Here is a 21,544-nt window from a genome sequence, read left to right on the forward strand (position 1 = left end):
CTTTCTCTATTGTCAGCCCTTTTCTACATTCTCTCTAATGCAGCGAAGAACTGACTGCATCTACCGGGGACATTAACTTATGGATGAAGTTATCCCATCTACAACGGCCATTGTCACACCCAGACCAAAGTCTTGTCTCCTGTGTCTAAAACCGGTACCAAGACCTGATCCTGGGAGGGGTGTGTATGCCTCATAGATCCGCCTCCAGAACTCGCTTTACGGCCGAAATGCAGCAGCGTGAAAGGAGAAGCAACTGTGCAGAATGTGAATATAACAACGGTGCGTCAGGTGTAACCCTCCGCCGCACTACTTCAGCACCAGACAGCGTTCTATAGACACCCATGTAAGTACGCCTCTAGAGAAAACGAATAGGAGTCCCAAGATGGCTACCGCTGCGCTTCCGGTCCATGACTTCCGGCGTGTCGTAAGAGACGGCCGGAAGTAGTGAGATATTTGGAGGATTTGTGAGCTGTGAGGTTTGTTGGTGTGTGAGACTAAGCAGCTGCAAAGATGGGGAAGAGACAGCACCAGAAGGATAAGATGTGAGTACGGGGCTTCATGGCAGACGTGTAGCAGAGCTGTCATTAGTATAGCTGTAATGGAGATGTGTTCCTGCACCCTCCTCAGTAATTGACCTGCATGTGTTGTTCTCTGCACCTATATGATATTGTATTGTGCAGGTACTTGCCATCCATTTTTCCTAGCAGTGACCACATGTAAGGCTGGGGTCATACGGGGCGGACATCTGGCAGAATGTCTGCGGTGGGACCGCACGGAAATTCCGCAACATTTCTGTAGCTGAGAAGTCCTGAGACATTTGACTGGCTTATTCCGCTGTGTCTTCCCATAGAGATGAGAGTCGGAAACGGCGATACAATTCACATGCGTTGAATTCCGTGCTGCATGTCAATTTTAGCGCGACTTGTCCGCAGCGTGTGGACGAGATGTTTGTAAATCCCATCCACTCTGCTGCTTACTCTCAGGCATAAGATTGCAGGCGCAATTTCCGTGCGAAAGGTCCACACGGAAATTCTGTGGCAATTTCGCCCAATGTGAACCCAGCCTACGAATTCATATGAACTACTTGACACGAGTGCAAGCGTGTTTGTGCGCCCCTGAGCGCCACGTATTTGTGAAAGAAACCGTTTGTAATTAGTTTTGCGTGAGCATTGCTATATATTTTGCTGTTTTTTGTTTTTCCACGTGCAAAAAAAACCCACCTGTTTCCAACCATTGATATGGCTCTTTAGGCCGAACTCACACGGGCAGATTTGTGTTGCGGAGTCAGTGATCACAGTCTGCGCAGGAGATCCACGGTAAAACGAGGGCACTGAAAGGCCAGCTCTATCGTTCACAACCGCAGATACAAATTGTGTATTCTGCAAGTGGAAAAAAATAATGCCATGTTGTATCTTGCTACATTTTCTGCACGGATGGCCTCCATTGATGTCATGGTAGCCCTGGGGGCCTTCAGAGGGTCCTGGACTATCATGACAACCAGATGGCACCCGGTGATCTTGTCTTTGGAGGAGGTGTGCTCTGGGCCTTTTAAAAGCATTTAAATCCCAGTCAGTTGGGACATTTAAATGCTGCTGTCAGAGCATTTAAAGGGTAAACAGATGCAATCGCGGCTATTGCTGGCAGTTGTCGGTTGTCAAAGACCGCTGTTACTAGTTGTGTATATAGCAGGTTCAACTCCCGAGTCTGCTCCAAACACAGCATATGCTGCGGGCGGCAATAGATGACGTATCTGCATGTGTAGTTAGACACATGTATATAGTCATGTGTGATGCAAAGGAGCTAAAAGTGTTGTCGCATGAAGACAGCCTTTGTATTTACCCCATTACAGCACATGGACGTCCTAGTCACTGATGTTTTACTTGATGGCCATTTATTTAAATGACAGCCATGTCACAGCTGGGCTAGTGACTAATAACATGCTGGGCTCTGTGAAAAGCTCCTGGAGGCCTTTTACATGCAAATGAAGATGATAAAGTGGCTATTAACACCTTATGCAAAAAGATGGCAAAATCTTTCAGTCCTTTGAAAGATTATATTTGAATGTAAATGGGCCTTCAAGTTTGCACATCTTTCTGGAATGCAAAGGTCCTTTTACACGTACAGGTAATTCATTCAGATTTGCACAATCCAGCGAGCATGTGGACTATTATCGTTCCGTGTAAATGCCTGCCACGACCGAACGACAAGTCATTCGCTTCTCGTTCGTCGTTCATTTTATGCATACAGAAAACCGAATGATGAATTGGCCGGTGTAAAGAGACAGTCCGCCTTTTATGAACGACTGCCTGCTTACTGTGAATGGAGGCGGGCGGTCCTGAATGATCTCCGACCTGCTTCACCACCATCCACTAGCGATAATCATTCCTGTGTAAAATCACATGAACTATTATCGCTGGCACCACCTGCCCAGCCATCAGTGTTAAAGCACCGTAAGACACGGCAGGACTGGATATAACTTATAGCACCTGTGATATTAGTATTGCGCACATTCATAAAACTGTCTATCAGTCCAAACTTCGACTAGATATTGTTAAAATGCACCAGGTTTATCACGGGGGCTCTGAATGCTAAATCTGTCAAATCTTTAGACTCTAGATGGACTTGATAGGATTGAAGACTGAAGTGTCAGAGACACACATGGCATTGATGGTGATCGGCAGTTTGCTATGTGTTGGGATACATGCAGACCGCAGAAGCCAAACTGTTCAGCATTTTATTTATTTAACTTACAAAAATGCCTCTTTTTGGCCATAATCCATGCAACTCAATAACAAAATCTGGTTTAAGGTGTCCATAGCATCTCACGTTTTGCTTGTACATTGGGTGGATGAATTGCTCGTTGATCCTTTTCCTATGGGGTTGCTGTGCTTCCCGACACTGCACTTGGTTATGCATTACAAGGTTGTAGTATTTCTTCTTGGCTGACATATAATTCTTCTGTTTTCCAGGTACATCACCTGTGCGGAGTACACCAACTTCTATGGAGGAAAGAAAGCCGGTATGACCTGCGTGATGCAATGAAGTAACTTTAGCTAATGTTCTGTAGCACTCTAGTTCTTCACTTCTGTATGGTTACAGTCCTTGCCAGAGGTCCTCAACCTTTTTTTTAACCTTGTGGGCTACATTCAGCTGTGAGTGAGGGCTGGGAGCCACATTCATCTCAAAAACATGTGGCCCTAGCCTAAAGATTTCTCTCATATGACACACCTCATGGGGCCAAAGATTGCACTTATTGCCCTGCTACTTCGCACCCTACTGTAAGTGAATATGGTCACATTGCCATGACCAGACCTAATGGCTTTCTTGCTATCGTTGGGTCGCAGCAACTCTTGAGTCACAATGAGACCACATTGACTTAGAGTAGGATGCCATACAACAGGGTGGCTCTGCTATTTTTTGACTTCTTGACGTATGCCATTCCCAAAGTCACCATGTAGCCCTAGACTAAATATGGAGAAACAAGAAATTATCAAATTTGCAAACATTTTCTGATAAGTCTTTGTGTGTAACTTTACGTCTGAGTTGGCACTCTATGGGTCTGCAATAATGTCAATTACAAGTACATATGGTCATAATGCAGGACCCGCATGGTGTGCCACGCAGCACATGGTCAGGAGCCATTGGTTGGGGACTGTAGACATGTAGTAGAACTGGTTTGTTAAATTCCATATGAGGATTTTCAAATTACATGTTGGCAGTGAGAGAAATTCATGCAAACATAACACATTTTCTGTTTTTGTTGAACAGATATTCCAAAGTCGAACTTCAGACGCTTGCCATTTGATCACTGCAGGTTTGTTATATATGGCTAATCTGTATTTCATACTGCTTCTATTGTCTTGCTATTTCACATGGGTATATTTTCTGTCTGTGTATTTCACATATAGCACACAGCCCCATTATAGCCTATACACACGAGAGAGTTTTCACACGGACCGATTGTATGTATGGAAAAGAAATCTCTTGTGTCCCATTATCATTGTATTTCCAAGCAAGAATATGGTATATGCAGTGTCCATGCAGACCGGACAGCACACAGATGAGTGGCCATGTTGCAGGTACCCAAATCATCGTACCCACAGCAATGGTGCGGAAATAGAAAAAAAAAGTTCCACTGCAGTTGACCGCCTGCTTGAGTTACACAGTCATGTGCAATACAAATACATGGCTGTACACAGGGTCATGGCCGGGCTCACAGCCGAAGCTGATTCCGCATACGGCCGTGTGAGCCCGGCCTGATGGAAGTAGACTTATGCCCTTGTGTTAGCAGGGCTGCATAGCTTTGCATCTTTGGCACAGCTGACTTTATCACAGTTTTTATTTTCGTTCTATACTCTCCCTCCTCTTCACCCATGCCGCTACATTTAGTATGGGTCTCATCCACTCGCTGCCAATCAGATCTGATGTTATCTATTGACAGCGATGGAGACCGTCCACTTGACAGACTGCTCCCTGTGCTTGTTTTCAAATGAAACTCAGAGCAGGGAACGCTAGAAAGAGAGGAAAACCAGTGAAGTCAGCGGGGCTGCAACGCTGTGAAGCTGACCCTGCTAACATGAGGATACGACAACTCTTCCTCACATGAGGTCACCTATAGGATGTCCATAAAGGGTTAACCCAGTAGGACTGCAGATCTGCCCTGTACAACCTCTGGAACCAAAGTTTGGGGGATGTTCTACACCAGTTCGGCAGTATTGGCAGAGAGTGCTTGCTTGGACCATCAGTCTTGATTCAGATGCTGAACTTCAGTTCAGGGGTGTATAAAATGGGCACTGTGTATGCTTTATTCATTATAAATATTTGAAGTCTTAGGGTGTTGGTTACACATGAGCGTTGGCAACTACTGATAACACTTATGTAATGGCATCCAAAGGGTACGTCCACACATACCTACTGTCAAAGCCATAACCTAAAGCCTAGCTGCAGGAAAAAATAAAAGAAACAGTCTCCGCTGCAGCTTCCTCCCGGTCCCCGGAACTGTTCTTTTTCATCTCTTCTGGCCAGCAATTGAAAAATCTCTGCCCCCTGGAAGCGCTGCCTCTGATTGGCTGACGCTTAGCCACTCACAACCAGCGCTCGATGAGCCAATCACAGCCATTAATCGAGCGCTGGCTCTGATTGGCTAAGCGTCAGCCAATCACAGCCAGCGCTTTCAGGAGGCAGGGATTTTTCAATCCCCGGCCACAAGAGATGAAAAACTGCGCCGGGCACTGGAAAGACTATGCAGTGGAGCCTGGACACCTGTTTCTTAGATGATGTATACTTTTTGTAGCAAAATTAAAAAAAGGCACGTATCTGAAGCCCAGGGTTTCCGATGGGTTCTTTCAGGCTACAAAACATCACTCATGTGAAAGAGCCCATTGGAAATCATGGGCTTCACATACATACGTTTTGTAGCCCGTATGAAAGAGGCTTTAAGGTAGTGGAAGTAAGGTTAGCCACTTGGACATTACCTACCAAACCGAAAAGATCATCTAGTTTCTTTAAGTTGTCAAAGGTAGGTCATCTATAGAAAAGCCTATTGTTCAGTTAACTGCATTTCTGCTGATAAAATACTTTCTATGCTTCAGTGATGTTTTGAAGTTAGTTTTCTGATTTTAGGATGTAACTCCCTATTAGAAAGGGAGTTACACTTCTCTCATTCTGTGTACCCATTCTGTTATGTGGTCTTCCTCTTAATAATTGAGAACTTGCTTCCAGCTTGTCTCTGCAGCCTTTCGAGTATCCTGTGTGCACCCCAGATGGAATCGTCTTTGACTTGTTGTAAGTATCTAGTGTACATTTACAAGGTTTATTAAACCCACAATGTTAAGACGGCTTACCCATAGTTTATGTAGAAAACAGACACCTCAACAATGTGTATAAATTAACCCTTTCCAATCCACTGTCTGACTTCTGAAGACATTATGATTTAAGGCTGTACAGCTCCGATGTTGGAAGACGTCCGTCGGGGTTCTCTTACTGTATATTGCCAGACTCTCTGCTGTTGGAGCCTATCCAACGTGTCACCTCATGCAGTACTGGCTTTAGCCAGCATATAGCGCCGTTGTATAACGGCAGAAAAAGAGTAAGCCCCCTAGGAAAACCAGGATGCAAATTGGATTGGAAAGGGTTAAGAGTCACCAAAGACTTGTAGTCGGCTATTTCCGACACTTCGAACTGAAATGAATTAAGCAACTGTACGCAAGCGTCACATCCACTCTGTTCATGTGGGATATCCTGGGGATGGCGGATAACTTTATAACTTCACCTTTGAGGCAGATCAAGTGAACTGTTGTTTTTTGTGTTTTTACTTTTTCACCGTTTAAACAAACTGTTTTTTCTTCACACATTTTCCCAATCTAATTTTGCAGCAGAAAAATCTGACCTAATGCTCTGAGATATGCAAATGTATAACATAAACTACTGGTTTGTTTTGTAGAAGCATTGTTCCATGGATAAAGAAGTATGGCACTAACCCCATCACAGGAGAGGTGAGTGTCTATGTAATCAAATGCTGCAACACAACCGCTTGACTTTATTCTTCTGCCTTTCTTTATAAACCCTTATCTGATATATTGTTTATACTAGTAGAAAATACTAAAAAGACAGAAATGGTGATGACCCATCCAGAGTTGTGTATGTAATTATAAAATAAATATATAAATTTTTTTTTTTTTTTAAATCTGTGTCCTATATACATTCTTGTGCAAAAGTCTGTACAGTCTGTCACAGTAAAGGACAAGCTGTCTGGTAACTGGTGCCCGACACTTGTCCCGCTGATCTCTCTCCTGTGCTGTTGCACAAGAGTATCGCTCACATTGCTGCTGGCATGGGGGGGAAGCGGGCCAGGGAGCGCTCTCCTCGCCTCTATTCACCGTAAGCAGACAATCGTTCAGAAGTTAATGCTGAACTACACATCATTCATTCTTCTGCATGCAGAAACTGAGCAATTCTCGTTCCGTCGCTGCATGCGTGTACACTCAATGATTATTCTTGAAATTCTCCCTTTTTTTTTTTTTTTTTTGTTTCAATTTGTTCAATGCCTGCTGTGAAGTGATGTCCATCGGTAATAACGGGAGATTGGCCAGGACAGCATGTGTCCTCACCCGTAGTAGTTTATGGGAAGTGGAGGAGGAGGCACCTAACTGAAAATTATCTATACAACTTGCAGAGGGGAGAACTTGTGAAAAATGCAGGATACAGATCTTCTAATGGACAGAAGTGGTGTTATTCCTCATGTACACACAGCAGCTTTTACTAAGACGGTATCTGAAAATGCAGGTCCACTTTTTAAAGGGGTTGTCCATGTCTGAACTATTGCTGACCCACCCTTAGAAAAGGTCGTCAGTGGTTGATTGGTGGGAGTCCAATGTCTGGCTTCCTGCTCTGTACATGTTGATGGCAGCCCGGTGAACTGCTGATCAGTAGTGATCCCAAGTGCCAGATCCCTTCCAACCAACTATTGATGCCTTATCCTCTGGGATAGGTAATCAATAGCTTAGATGTGTGCAAACCATTTTGAATGATTGACTTGTTTTAATATTCAACCTCGTTTTTAGTTTTTCTTCACCCGCTTCCAGGACTGCATTTGTACAGTCCCTTTGTACTATGTCAGTGGCTGTCTGTCGCTCAGCCCCAAAGCATAGTAGCACCGAGCATATCTAGGTGATTCTGACTTCTGTTTCGGACTAGTTCGGGCTTGCCTATGTTGCACACTCAAGAAATCTGTCTTTGTGAACTAATGACAAGAGTTTTTACTGTAGCATGCAGATCATATTTGCTCAGGCAATGCTATACTATAGACCAGTGTTCCCCCAACTCCAGTCCTCAGGGACCCCCAACAGATCATGTTTTCTGGATTTCCTCAGTGTTGCACAGGTGATGTAATTATTGTCTGTGCCTCAGGTATTGCCACAGGTGTTCTTACTATAGGAGATCCTGAAAACATGACCTGTTGGGGACCCCTGCTGTAGACCATCTACATTTTCCTGCAGGTTATTGCAGGTGGTTGTGAGGATTTTCCTTTACATACCCGTATAAAGTTCTTTTTTCACTGGCACGTTTTCTACCAGGAATGAGCAACGATCAACATTTTTGCAAGTTGACATGGCCTCATTCAGCTCCTCTTACATGGAACGATTACCACTACTGCATTTGCCAGATTGATTTAGTACAGTTGCTCGGGGTTCATACAGCTCCACTGTTGCCTGCAGCACATCACTCTTTATACAGACTATTAACTTGTGTAGAAGGCCTTTTAAGCAGGTGAGGGAAAGATTAATCTCTGATACCACATTTTCCTGACTCTTGTGCTCTGTCTAGGATTTACTTGAACCCAGTTGAACTGCAATGCCAAAAGCACAAAGGGTTACTGTTTCTGGAAAATGCAGATGACTAAATAGAGGCAATACATTAGAAGGATCCTGCTTAAAAAAACAGTACAAGTCCATAGTGTACAATATAAATGGGTATTGGCAATATTTGTTGTTTCTTGTCATCTGCTTAGTAACTTTGATGCCTGTAACGCTAGTCACATTCTAGAATCCCAAAACAAGTCAACAGTGCATAAAGAATAATATCAATGTCCCCAAAGGTCTGTATGCAATGCCTATCTTTCACCACTAGATGGTGATAAATTGCTGTTAAGCACCACTTAGTATACCCCTGCATCACTGAACATGGTAATTCAGGGACAGATCATAATGGTGCTGAAAAAGTGACTCATCACATGACTATCAGAAGCAAATATGTTTATAAGGGATGTCTGTTTTGCTAGGCTTAAGGAAGTTGTAGGAACAGTAACTGGTTCAGTAGGTTAATGATTATACTTTAACCCCAGCAATGTTGTTTATAACCATGTTATGATACATACAGTGCGATGAGCCAAGTTCATATCACGTTTGATATCCTCCTCTTGCTTTTTACACAATGTACAAAAAGTAGTCCTTTTCCCATCTGCTGTATTTAAGGTGTATTAATTGGGGATATCCTCAAATAAGGGACAGTTTTGAGGGGTCTTGTAACAAAAGCCAAACTAAGGGCTCATTCTCACAATCATATGCGCAAAAGGCTGTGGGAGTCCCATAGCGTTTTACCAGTCTGTGTGTTGCTGTCAGAGAGCTGGCTACCGCCACGTATGTCAGTGAGTGTGCTGCGCATGACTGCGTATCTCAAGCGCAGTCATGTGCAGCGTGTCTTTTTTTTTTTTTTAACTCTCCGCCCTGTTTCATAGCGGGATTGTGTATGTAATGCCGCCCATACGCAATGTATTTCGTATGGACAGCGTTGCATAGGGCTCATTCTGCGTGATACTCTGAGAAATAGAGCATCTACATGCAGTATTTACACGCTAATGTGAATGGATCAATGAAAATCCATGTAGTTTCATTGACTCCATTCACCACGTATCATGTAACCGTGCATCGCGTTTGTAATACGTGCCAAAAACACGGCCGTGTGAATGGGTTGTCCCCATTCTTACATTATCAGCAACAAGATCTCTGGGCAAAACAGAGGCAAACGATTTCTATTTTATTCTATTACATTGTATACTATTGTAACCATTTTTTTAAAAAATTTTTTAAGTGACCCTCTGGCCCTGGACAAACCAAGATGGCTGCACCGCTTCTCTGACTACCTGATGTACACTGTGTATTCTTATACCTCATTAAGACCTTACACCTGCTGAGATTGACCAGTACTCCCCATGTGAGTAGTGCTGACCAGTAGGAGCAGCATGTAGTGTCTTAGAGTAATGATGTGTAGTCGGAGAAGCTGGTGCGGCCATCTTTGTCTATCCAGACCCGGAGGGTCGCTCTAATAGCAGGATTCAGAGCTGGAAGCATATTATATTACCAATGTATTAATATCCACACATAATTACAGATTCTATTCTCACCAACCTCTTAGCTATTAATTATGTGTTCCACCCTGACCGTCTGCATGCTTTAAATGGTTGGCATTCTATTAGCGTGTGTAAGCATGTCTTGCGCATGGCAGACTTTATAGGCGCAGAGGCAGTAGATACTTTACTCGTGCCCTACAGGTATTTGGGTGTGACCCAATCTCCTGATCCTAGCTATATAAAAGTGTGATCTGTTAAGCTGTACTCTGTGGTTACACCAGGTGTGTTAGAAGGATCTGTAGTCAAATTATACAGGATATCCATTACAGTATGGAGTCACATTTCAGGCCTGAGCATTCCCTGGAGCGTGCCGGTCCCTTGCTGACTGCGTAGTATATTTAATATCCTATTCTCCTGCTGTCTATGTATACTTAGAAGAAGAATGTCATGCACACACCCTGCAGGGGATTGTAATGTCACCAACCCCTCAAGCTCACTGCGCTAGCTCCTTAGAAAGTAGGTCACGGACTCTCCACCCTGCCATTAGTTAACCTGCTTCCTTCCAGAAGGGCAGCTATAAAACGCAACTCTAAATAAATATTATTGTAGATATTCGGTCACCTATTACGCTTTCTCTTGCCAGAATGTCTTGTGTTATGTAGTTGGTTATGGATGATGGCTCAAGGGAATTTAAAAGGGGCTGGCGTTGTAATACAAGAGAAAATGGGTTTTAAGTAGCGATTAAAGGGGTTGTCCGGTTACTGGACAGCATTTACTCTATATCACCCACTGTGCTAAAATAACAAAAGGAGCAGTATGTACCCGTTCTCTGCCGTCATGCGATCCAGCACTTCATACCCACTGTGGTCCCAGTGTTTGTTGTGGCAGATGATGTCTCCAGAAATTGCCCGATGGCTGCAGCATCGCCACTCATTCTTCTGGCATCAGTGCTCAAAACCTGGGCAACATGATGCCAGGAGTTCAGAACGGTGACCCTACAGCTTCTGATTGGCTGCAGCAGTCAGGTGACTTCTGGTGACATCATCTGCCACAACAATCATGGGGACCAGGGCAGGGCTACTTGCTGGATCGCAGAGGACGGCGCTTCTTTTTGTTATTTTAGCACAGTGAGCCCTACAGGGAAAATTTCAGGTAACAGACAATCCCTTTAATTAGCTGACAGCTAAATAGTTTGGCCGATGTCTGTCAGCTCAGGTTTCTCCTATAGCACATTTTAGGATCTGGGGAGATGAGTGCTGCCTCCCCCACAGAGAGGTTCAGAAAGGCATGATCCATCATGGTGCCCCTTACCCTTGCTACCTGCAGTTGGGTCTCCTAGTCCCCATAGACATTATATTCTCAGTGGATGCCCCCTACACATAGATAGTATGAAGAGTAGTATGCCAGTGGATTGTGGAGGGAACGTTATCTAATGACGGTGCAATTACTGCTGTAAGGAAACCTGAATGTATGATGTATAGCAGGCCATTGAATGCCTTGCAGTATTTATGGGCTACATTAATTTATTATTCCTTTTGTTTATTTATATCCTTTTATGCAGAAACTGGAAGCTAAATCCCTTATAAAACTGAACTTTGCAAAGAATCAGGATGGTAAGTTTATTGGCTCTATGGTTTCCACAGTGCATTCATTGGCGTAATGTTATATGCATTGTTACAAAGTATCGCTCTATCTGTACCATAAACTAGGAGGCCAGTGTTGTAACTAGTCTTCATATGGCCTTCTGCATAGTGCTCAGTAGTCTCTATGTAATCACCAACTGGTGGTACTCTTTGGTGCACTTCATATGACTTTTACCTTTCTGTTCACATATTCACAAGACCGATTACATCTGCTGGTGATTTTTTCCCCATGGTTGAATGGTTTGCATATGTTCAAATTAGAAGAGAACGAATGCATGTGTTACAGATATAACCACTGCACTAGTTCAGTTGTCCAATCGCCTCACCTATATAAATACTTATATTCTACTCCTAAATATTCTCTTCCTTTAGACCGCCTGCACATGGGGGGGGGGGGCAGACTCCGCATGCGGGATTCCCACAGCGGAGTTCGACCTGGTGCCCTTCTGGCGACCCCAGCTTACCGCTCCACCGGTCTTCTCCTCTGCTACAAATGTGTCGGGCAGCACATGCGCAGTACAGAGGAGGCCACGCCGTCGCTATGACGCAGCCTCTTCTACTGAGCATGTGCCAGCCAGAGCGCCGGCCAGCACTTGCAGGTGAGACGACGCCTTGCTGTTGCTATGGCGATGATGCAGCTTTTGCGGCCATTCTGCAATGATTTGCAGAATGGCCTCGGGACAGACAGCTTCCATTGACTTCAATGGAAGCCGGCCGTGCGTCACCCACACAAAATCGCAGCATGGTGTGATTTCTCCCCCTCGAGCTGAAAATCGCTATTGATTTTCGTTCATGGGCAGGAAATCACATTTTCTCGTACCATGCTATAGGCTGGATTTGCTGCAGAATGCAAATCCGCCCATATGCAGATGGCCCTATCAGTGTACATATGGGGCAAAAGTAACAATAAATGTCCCCCAATATTGTTAAGCAAAACTTTTTTTTTACAACACTTCCATTATGATTACAACCTCAGTTCACACTTACAACAGAAGTAGTGATGCTTGCATTGATTGGACCAACATTTTAAGATCAGGTCAATTTTTGCAAAATTGGATCTGCTCATCCCGACCCAGTTTTTAGCAGAAATTGCAAACAAATTAAATATCCAACAAAGTGCGAGTGTTTGATTATTTATATATATATATAAAAATTATTTTTTTTAATGAATGTGGCTCAGTGGTTAGCACTGTTGCCTTTCAGCGATGGGGTCCTAGGTACAAATTCCATGAAGGACAGCATCTGCATGGCCTTTGAAAAACTCCATCAAGCTGTTGGCCTTGGTCAGATTTGAACGTAGAACTCCAGCCTCCAGCACTGCAAAGCAGCAGTGCTAATCCATGAGCCCCCAAGCTTGTGGTTTCACATATGGAGAACAAGAAGAATAATCACACAGAGAACCTCATCCAGATGTTGGCCTCAGTCAAATTTGAACCTAGAACTCCAGCACTACTAGCAACTGAGCCACCATGCTTAGTTTTTCTTTTTTTCTTACTTCTTGGGAGGAAGAAGAGAAGACACAAAGTCCATACATCTAGCTTAGTAACTCTTTCCCCAGAGTATTCAGTGGTAATCAGGGTTGGCAGAAGTAGGTTAGTCAGTCTTGGTTAGAGCTAACTTTTGGACAGTCGGGCCAAATGATAAAATCTACCAGACTCCTTATTAAGAGATGTTGACCACACGTGATTAGATGCAGACATACCATATGCAGTAACTGATATCTGGGGTATGATCATTCAGTTCTTGCCATTAACCTAGTCTCTACTACAAGTACTTTCCTATCAGTCTTGTTGTGGTGTATTGTATGCTCTTATGAAACCTATCATGCGGCCTACCGGTAAAAATAAAAGTGTCGGCATTAGGCGTTGAGACTTTTCCAAGATCCAGGTGAATTTTGAAAGATTTTTTTTTTTTTTTTTTAAAGGGAGTGTCCAGCAGTGAACATTATTTTAAACCAATCTAATCCATTTTAAAAATAAGTCCTACACCCTTTACTGATCCCCTGCAGATTTGGTTCTGACCCCCTTTTACTCCTTCGCTGGCCTTTGTACTTTCCTTCAGCTGATCACAATCTACCCAACCATGTAGCCACAATGTTGAGCCACAAGGAGTTGGAACCAAAACAGCAGGATATTGGTAAAGTGAATATGACTTCTATTTATTTAATAGCAATTTAAGCCATCCTAAAGATTTTCACTCCCAAACCGTCCCTTTTAACCCCTTAATGACTTGGCCTGTTTTCGGCTTAAGGACGCAACGATTGTTGGTGGATTTCCATCTCCATTTTTACTTTTCCGTCAACGCGGCCGTATAAGGGCTTGTTTTTTGCATGGCGAACTTTAGTTTTTTATTGGTACCATTTTTGGGTAAATAGAATATATTGTAAAACTTTTATTTATTTTTTTTATGATAACGGAGAGAAAACGCATCAATTCTGACATAGATTTCTTTATTTTTTTTACAGCGTTAATCATGCAGCATAAATGATACAATACATTTTTTCTGTAGGCCGGTACGATTACAACGTTACCAAAATTCGAGCTGTGAGACGAGCTATAGTTTTTATTGGTACCGTTTTGGGGAATATACGGCTTTTTTGATCACTTTTATTGCATTTTTTTGGGAGGCAAAATGCTAAAAATTAGCATTTTGCCTCTTTTTTTTTAGAGGTTTGTTTTAATTACGCTTTTTGCCGTGTAGAATAAAAAGCGTGTTCAACTTATTGTACACGTCGTTACGGACGCGTCAATACCAAATATGAGCAATTTTTATTTTTTCTTTACCTTTTTTTTATGCTAATATGAGAAAAAGCACCTAAAAAGGCTTTTTTATTTTTTTACATTTTTAATTTTTTGTACATTTTTAATATCATTTTTTTTTTTTTCTACACCATTTGTGTCCCTCTGGGGGACTTAAAGCACAGCACTGATGATCGCTGTGATAAGGCACGGCAGGACTTCTATCCTGCCATGCCTTATCGCTTATACAGAGATTATAGTCTCTGGCAACACAGGACGCAGGTATCTGGCGTCCTTTTGCCATGGCAACCAGCCGGGCTCTCTGAGTATATCGTGAGAGCTGGCTGAAGTCACAGAGGGAGCGTGCTCCCTCTGTGAACCCTTCCCATTCCGCGATCTACATAGATCGCGGCAGGGAAGGAGTTAACAGCGGGGGGGCACATCTCCGATGCACCCCCACTATTGCAGCGGGAGGCCGACTATGACTGACAGCTGGCTCCCGCTGCCGGAAAGCTCGAGATCTGCTATGATCTTGCGCTATCCCTATGACGTAAGGGTACGCCATTTTGCGGGAAGTACCCCGCTCTCATGACGTACCCTTACTCTTCAGCTCTTCAGTACACTGGACTAAAGGTTCATTTACATGCAACAATATCGCTCAAAATTCGTTAAAACGCGGGCATGTGATCGTTGCATGTAAACGCAGGCATCAGGCACTTTTCATTTGAATGATTTTAAGGTGAACTTAAAATTCATTGTTCAGCTACTAGAGATAAAGCAAACACCTTTATCTGTCAGTAGACCATACGCTGTTATCTCCGTGCGGAGCTGGCAGTTAACACTGTATTCTGCAGGCACCCACGACGAGAACAATGCAGCTGCGCACACAGCTGGTCCTGTGATTAATCACATGCTGGGCTCTGCAAACAGCTCTTGGCTGCCCCTTTACATGCAAATGAAGATGATAAAGTGTTAATGGACATCAATGGCCATTAACACTTTGTGCTAATAGATTGCTAAAACTTTCAATATTTCAATCATTTGAAAGATTATCCTTGCATGTAAATGGGCCTTAAGGCTGATAACTAGATATCACAGCAGTTGGGTTCTAAATGACCAATTGCAAGGCCCTGAGATAACAAGGTGGTCTAGTTCTAACCACTCTGCAATTCCGGGCGGAAGACTTCTAGGTTTCTGTAAAATGACGTGTTTTTGTTTTATACTGAATTTTTACATTTTTGCACTATTACAACTTTTATTTCCTAGGGAAGTATCACTGCCCAGTGCTGTTCTCTGTATTCACCAATAATTCCCACATTGTGGCTATTAGCAAGACGGGAAATGTCTTCTCCTATGATGTAAGTAACAACTCTGCAGACTCCTCCTGCCGTATACATTGTGGTTAATGTACAACTACTGTGCTGAGGTCTGGGTTGCCCTCTTTGCACAGAGTAATATTCAGCTTTAATGTACAGTGCATACTTCTAAAGGTATGCTGCATATACTTTACACATTTAATTTTATTGTAATCTCCCCACCCAGGCAGTGGAACAATTAAATATTAAACCGAAGAGTTACAAAGACCTGCTAACTGATGAACCTTTCACCCGCAAAGACATTATAACTGTACAGGTAGGAACTTGCATTATCCAGTTCTGTGGGGGCTTTAGGCTGGAAAAAGTCAAATTATTTTACTGCAAGTAGAAAGCATAAAATGATCTAGTAACACACATAGGAGAAAGTAAGGCTGCTGTACAGGGGCATATTGTATTGTGGGCAGTAGAGGTCAATATTGTCGTACTTACCAACATTTTACCCCCCTTCCTGCGACGTCACAGCACTGTTCCTTCAGAATGCCACCAACTGTCTGCCCGCTGTCTTTAACACCATGTCCTCTCTCTACCTAAAACTGAACCTCTCAAAAACTGACCACCTGGTGTTTCTGCCCTTTTCTAACCGACCTCCTCCTGACATCTCCATCTCAGTGTGTGGCACCATCTTAACACCCAAACAGCACGCCTGCTGCCTTGGGGTCATATTCGACGCCGATCTCTCATTTACCCCCTACATCCAATCTCTGGCCTGGACGTGTCAGTTGCACCTCAGGAGCATTGTAAAAATCCGCTCTTTTCTCACTGTGGACACGCTAAACGCTTACTGTTGCCCTCATCCACTCCCGGCTCGATTATTGCAACTCGTTGCTGATCGGCCTCCCCTGCACCAGACTCTACCCTCTCCAATCCATCCTGAATACGGCAGCCAGGCTCATCTTTTTGTCCAGCTGCTACTCGGACGCCTCTGCCCTGTGCCAGTCACTGCACTGGCTGCCCGTTAAATACAGAATTCAATTTAAACTCCCCACTCGTCCACAAAGCTCTGCACTGCGCCGTCCTACCTTGCCTCCCTCATCTCAATCCACAATCCAGCCTGTGCCCTCCGCTCTAACTAAATGAGATTGAGTGCCTCTTTAACACGAACCTCTCATTCCCGCCTCCAAGACGTCTCCAGAGCAGCACCAGTCCCCTGGAATGCGCTACCTATAATTATCTGGGAAGTCCCCGACACGCACAACTTCAGGCGTGCTCTAAAAACGTACCTAATCAGGGATGCATACCATATCCCCTAAACCAGAACCCCCCCCCCCCCCCCCCCCCGCTGTTGCAGCGAGACGCCGGCTGTGATTGACAGCCGGCTCCCGCTGCGGGATCATATGTGATCCCGCGCTATCCCCAGGACGTAAGTTTACACCCTGTTGCGGGAAGTACCCCTCTCCCAGGACGTGAACGTACTCCCTGGAGCGGGAAGGGGTTAAAGAAGGTTTTCTTGAAGGCGCGGGGATCTTTTCTTATTTGAAACTACAACATTTGAATCGCAATAGGATATATTATGACCCCCTTCAGCACACCCCACCTGAGCGCCAGTCTATTCCTGTATATACAGAGCGGATGTTCAGCTACTTCTCCCTGTTTCTGTATTCTTCCTGCGGGCACTGCTGCTGCACACCATGTCCTGACGCCAGAGGCAGCATGAAGACACTGTGTGCTGCACCCCAGGGCTAATGGACTACATAGAAATATAGGAAGAGGCAAGTATAGCTGCCCCGGAGGTCTGCCAGCCCTTCTGGGAGTCTCCTAAACAGTCTGCCAGAGATGGCCAATGTTTGCGTAGCTCACAATACTGCCCCCTAGAAACACACAAATTGTATTACAGAAGTATATGCTCCAATAAAGTCAGTTTGTTTTGTTAGTTTTTTTGTTTGTTTTTGAGAGTCCCTATAGAAATACGGAATCCTTATGTATATGAGAGGGTTATTAGGTGTTGTAAATCTTCTTTTTTCATAACCAGAAACTTGCAACCACAGGAGTTCATTAATTCTTCAACCCGGTGTTACTAGGCTCCAGCCTGCAAGTTGTAAAATGACACAAGCATGGCCTATCTGCTCTTCATTGAAGAGCCTTGCTGCTTATACTAAGTTGTCAGAAGCCCCTCTGAATAAACCATTTTCTGTGTTTTTTACCATAGCTTTATTCTGAAAAATCAATAATGTATAAAAATCGAGACAAACTGTTTAGGCGAGATCTAGATGGGGATACCAGTGGTGCAGAGAGGCTATTAACTACATGCTCCACTGGACAGGGTAGCTTTATTAGAGGGGTTCTTCTAAGAGCTATAGCAGTAATCTCGATTACCGGATTGTATAACAGAAAGAAAAATTAGTTAAAGTGTAAAAACTCGGGTTGCAGATGTCTGTCTTCCCCATCAGTGCTGCAGGCAGAAACCAATAGGTAAGCCGTTACTGGTTGGGAAGAGGGAGGCAGGTTACTCAGTGACTGGAACCTGATTTGACCCTTGATACTGCCCCAGCTTGATGATCTGTGGAAATGGTTAATGAACTGCTCGGATTGGGGTGACACAATGCTATTTGTGATTGAATTTCTAGGAACCATGAGCAGCTGACTTTCTAGGTGGTAGTGCAGATACTGTAATTGGGCTGGTGTTAGTGTGGGGCCTAGTGTCAATATTGTCAGTCTTTAAAAGGGATGCAATTCAGGTGAGTTTGTGAAATTCTGCATCACTATTTAACAGAATGCATCAACACTTTTACCCTTGTGTTAAGGCCCGCTTAGACGCAACGATTATCGCTCAAAATTTGCTCAAAAGCCATCTAAACACCTGGCCATTGTCCACTATTTGTTCATTTCTGATTTCAAGCCAGCCTGAAGTCAGCGATGAGCCTTATCAGCGCCGTACGCAAAGTTCTCAGCGGGATACCGCTAATAGTATTCTCTCAGCTGCTCTTCCGCTCTGAGCTGACAGCTCAGAGAACAAAGCAGCTGTTTGCAGATAACAGTGCTGCTGTCATCTGCATACAGCTGAGCCTTTATTTACACACTAATGAACTCTTAAGTAGCTAATTAGCTACTTAAGAGTTTATGTAAAGTGATCACTCAAAACTGTCACTCAAACTGCCCTGTGAGCGAATTTTGAGTGATCATCTTTCAGTGTAAATAGGCCTTTATATGAAAGTGGCTCGTCAGCTGGGCGGAAAGACAGGATGGGACTGGGTGTACTTGGGTTTTCATGACTTTTCTGTCATTGGACTTTCAGGACAACGTACTTGGGATGACTTAGAATATAATGTTTTATGAATGTTGTGCAAAATACACACAACTTTCTTAAAGTATACGAAGAACATTAGATTACTTACATCATCTATATACTCTTATGCAGTTCACAACACACATGCGTCATCCTACGTGGCTGAATGATCAACACCCGTAGGGTGCATTCAGACCACCGTTTATAGGCTGGGTTTTCACACCCAGCCGATATACGGCGTCCCTCTCTTCAGGGGAAGGAGGCTGGAAGATACGGGAGCAGTGCTCTGAGCTCCCGCCTCCTCTCCACCCACCTGCACTATTTTCAATGAGGTGAGGCGGGACGAGGGCGGGGATAATTCTCAGAACTTAGCCCCGCCCCTGTCCAGCCTCCTTTCATTGCAAATGGTGCAGAGGGGGTAAAGAGGAGGCAGAGAGGGGGCGGAAGCTCAGTTCCTGCTCCTGGCTTTTGGTGTTTTTTCTATGAATGAGTCATTCTGCCGCTCTGGATCCTCGCCTATCAGCTGATTCCCATTGTTGCTGTCAGCAGTGGCGGGGAATCTGATCAGCAGGGATCCTGAGCAGTGGACCTCAGCTGATCATCTACTGATGACATATCCTGAAGATAGGTTATCAATAGAGCACTCAAAGGTCCAGACAATCTCTTTAATTTCTCAAACTGTTTTCTACAAATGTAAGTTTAGGATTCCTAGCATTTTGCCAGAATCGCTTACGCATGTCAGAATAAAGTCATCAGGGCCTAACGTTGTTGGACCCAATGTGCTGTGGGTGACACCCCCCCCCCCTCCCCCATTACTCAGGGGTAGAACAGTCGTAAGTTTCAGCAGAGGTGTAAGCAGACATGAACTCTTTCTCAACGGCAGTCTCTGATATCTGGTCTAAAGCATGAGATGACTATCTGCTGAATGAGTTGCATCTGGTTGAGCCTGCATCTTCATACCAAGTGGTAAATAAACATCTGAAAAACATGTGAAAGAAATGTAAACCTTTGCAGTCTTTTACCCCGAAAATTTAGTATCAGGTCTGGCATCAGACGGTCAGCCTGTTCTGCCAGAGTTACGAGTTTTGGCTGATTCTGATCTGATGTGTAGGGCCAGCTAGAGATTGAATCTGTGACCCATGAGGGCTCCTGCACACGGCAGAGCCGGAATCCCGCAACGGAATCAGGCCCTGGGAGCAGAGGCATCCATGCGTACCTCTCGTCGTCTTCATCTGTACTGCGGATGGTCCGCATGGCTCTCTGTCGAACTTGCGCAGTACAGATTTTTTTCCAGTTTTGTTTCCCCGCACCGTCACTAGGCAATGACGTGGAATATGTGACCTGTCCGCAGTGTTAAGTGCGGACGGGCCGCGGGTTGAACGGCTTCCATTGACTTCAGTGGAAATTGTCCATGCGGAATCGGCACGAAAATGGATCATGCTGCAACTTTTTTTTTGCTTGCAGAAACCGCAGTTGGTTTCCGCAAGTGTGAAAGAAAGTGTTTTTCCATAGCATGCTATGGGCAGTATTTGCTGCGGATTCGTGGTGCGCACGCCCACCGCGAATTCCGCAGCAAAAATTCACTCGCGTGCAGGCAGGCTAAGTGATTTTGGCTAATAGAGCCTAATTGTTAAAAGTGAAATCCTATTTCTTCTAACACCGTTCCAAATTCACCTCTTTTCACATTAAACTATACTGAATGCCTCCTCCGCATGAAGCTATGTGGGGTGAAAGCTTTGAACTCGATGCTTGTTCTTGTACCGTTTACCCTCGATGAATATTTCTAGCTATTACATGTTTGTGCTAGGCAGTCGAGTGTGGAAGCAAAACTTCTATGACGTGCTATAGGAAATGGCGTGTTTAGAGCCCAGGTTATACTCCGTACACTCCTGTTTGTTGTTGGGCACAGTTGAGTTTCCTTGTGCACTTTTTCTGCAAGCTCAGTATTTTGCTCTTCACGATATCCCTTCCCCCTTTCCTGGCTTTTGCCTACATAAGCTGTATAACTCTTGCCAAACGTATGTGAGGAAAATCATGTAATAAGTGCAGATTAATAAATGGTCTACGCTTTTTATAGGATGTGGAACATTTTATGTAATCCAATAATTTCTCATAAATTGTGTATTTTAAAGTTTTTGGTAAAGGCCAAGCTTCCTGATTAAAAACTGTAGTAGCAAAAACTCCTATCATAGTTACTTCTGATGACCGGAGGCTCCTGTTACACCATTATTGGGGAGAAGATGACCGTTCATCCTCCATGACTTTATGCATATAGTCTGTAGCTTATTTAGGAGTATATGCAAGGTAATGATCTTTACGCTGTCCTCACAGCAAACAGATAGTACTGGCTTTAGCTGGTTATGTGATGCTGTGCTGATAAATCATGGGATTACTAGCACAGAGGAAGAGAAAAGGGGGAGAAATCTAAAAGTCAAAATGGTGTCTGATGAGCATCAGACAGGGGGAAGTGACTGAGATAGATAGATATGGTATTTAGAGTGTGACAGATAATCAGTGACGGTGCAGGGATGGCAAATTTATTTTTACTGGAGTGACCCTTTAAACTGAATTTACAAACCCAGACTAGTTTTAAAGTACACTGGTGCCTTGGGTTAAGAGTTTAATTCGTTCCGTGACAGAGCTCTTAACCCAAAACACTCACAAGTCAAATCCATTTTCCCCATTCAAATGAATGGAAAATACATTAATCCGTTCCA

General features: G+C 44.0%; 1 protein-coding gene across 1 annotated transcript in view; it reads left to right on the plus strand.

The window, feature by feature from the left end:
• The first annotated feature begins 427 nt into the window (after positions 1-427).
• The window catches only part of PPIL2 (peptidylprolyl isomerase like 2), a 31,696-nt gene continuing 10,579 nt past the window's right edge, over positions 428-21,544 (plus strand). The window contains exons 1-8 of the mRNA XM_066603504.1: positions 428-542; positions 2,970-3,019; positions 3,769-3,814; positions 5,722-5,784; positions 6,443-6,494; positions 11,409-11,460; positions 15,495-15,586; positions 15,771-15,860. Coding sequence (XP_066459601.1) covers positions 511-542; positions 2,970-3,019; positions 3,769-3,814; positions 5,722-5,784; positions 6,443-6,494; positions 11,409-11,460; positions 15,495-15,586; positions 15,771-15,860 — 477 coding nt within the window. The 5' untranslated portion in view covers positions 428-510. The remainder of the gene's footprint in view (positions 543-2,969; positions 3,020-3,768; positions 3,815-5,721; positions 5,785-6,442; positions 6,495-11,408; positions 11,461-15,494; positions 15,587-15,770; positions 15,861-21,544) is intronic.

The sequence above is a fragment of the Eleutherodactylus coqui genome, chromosome 5 (assembly GCF_035609145.1).
Source record: "Eleutherodactylus coqui strain aEleCoq1 chromosome 5, aEleCoq1.hap1, whole genome shotgun sequence".
Lineage (NCBI taxonomy): Eukaryota > Metazoa > Chordata > Amphibia > Anura > Eleutherodactylidae > Eleutherodactylus > Eleutherodactylus coqui.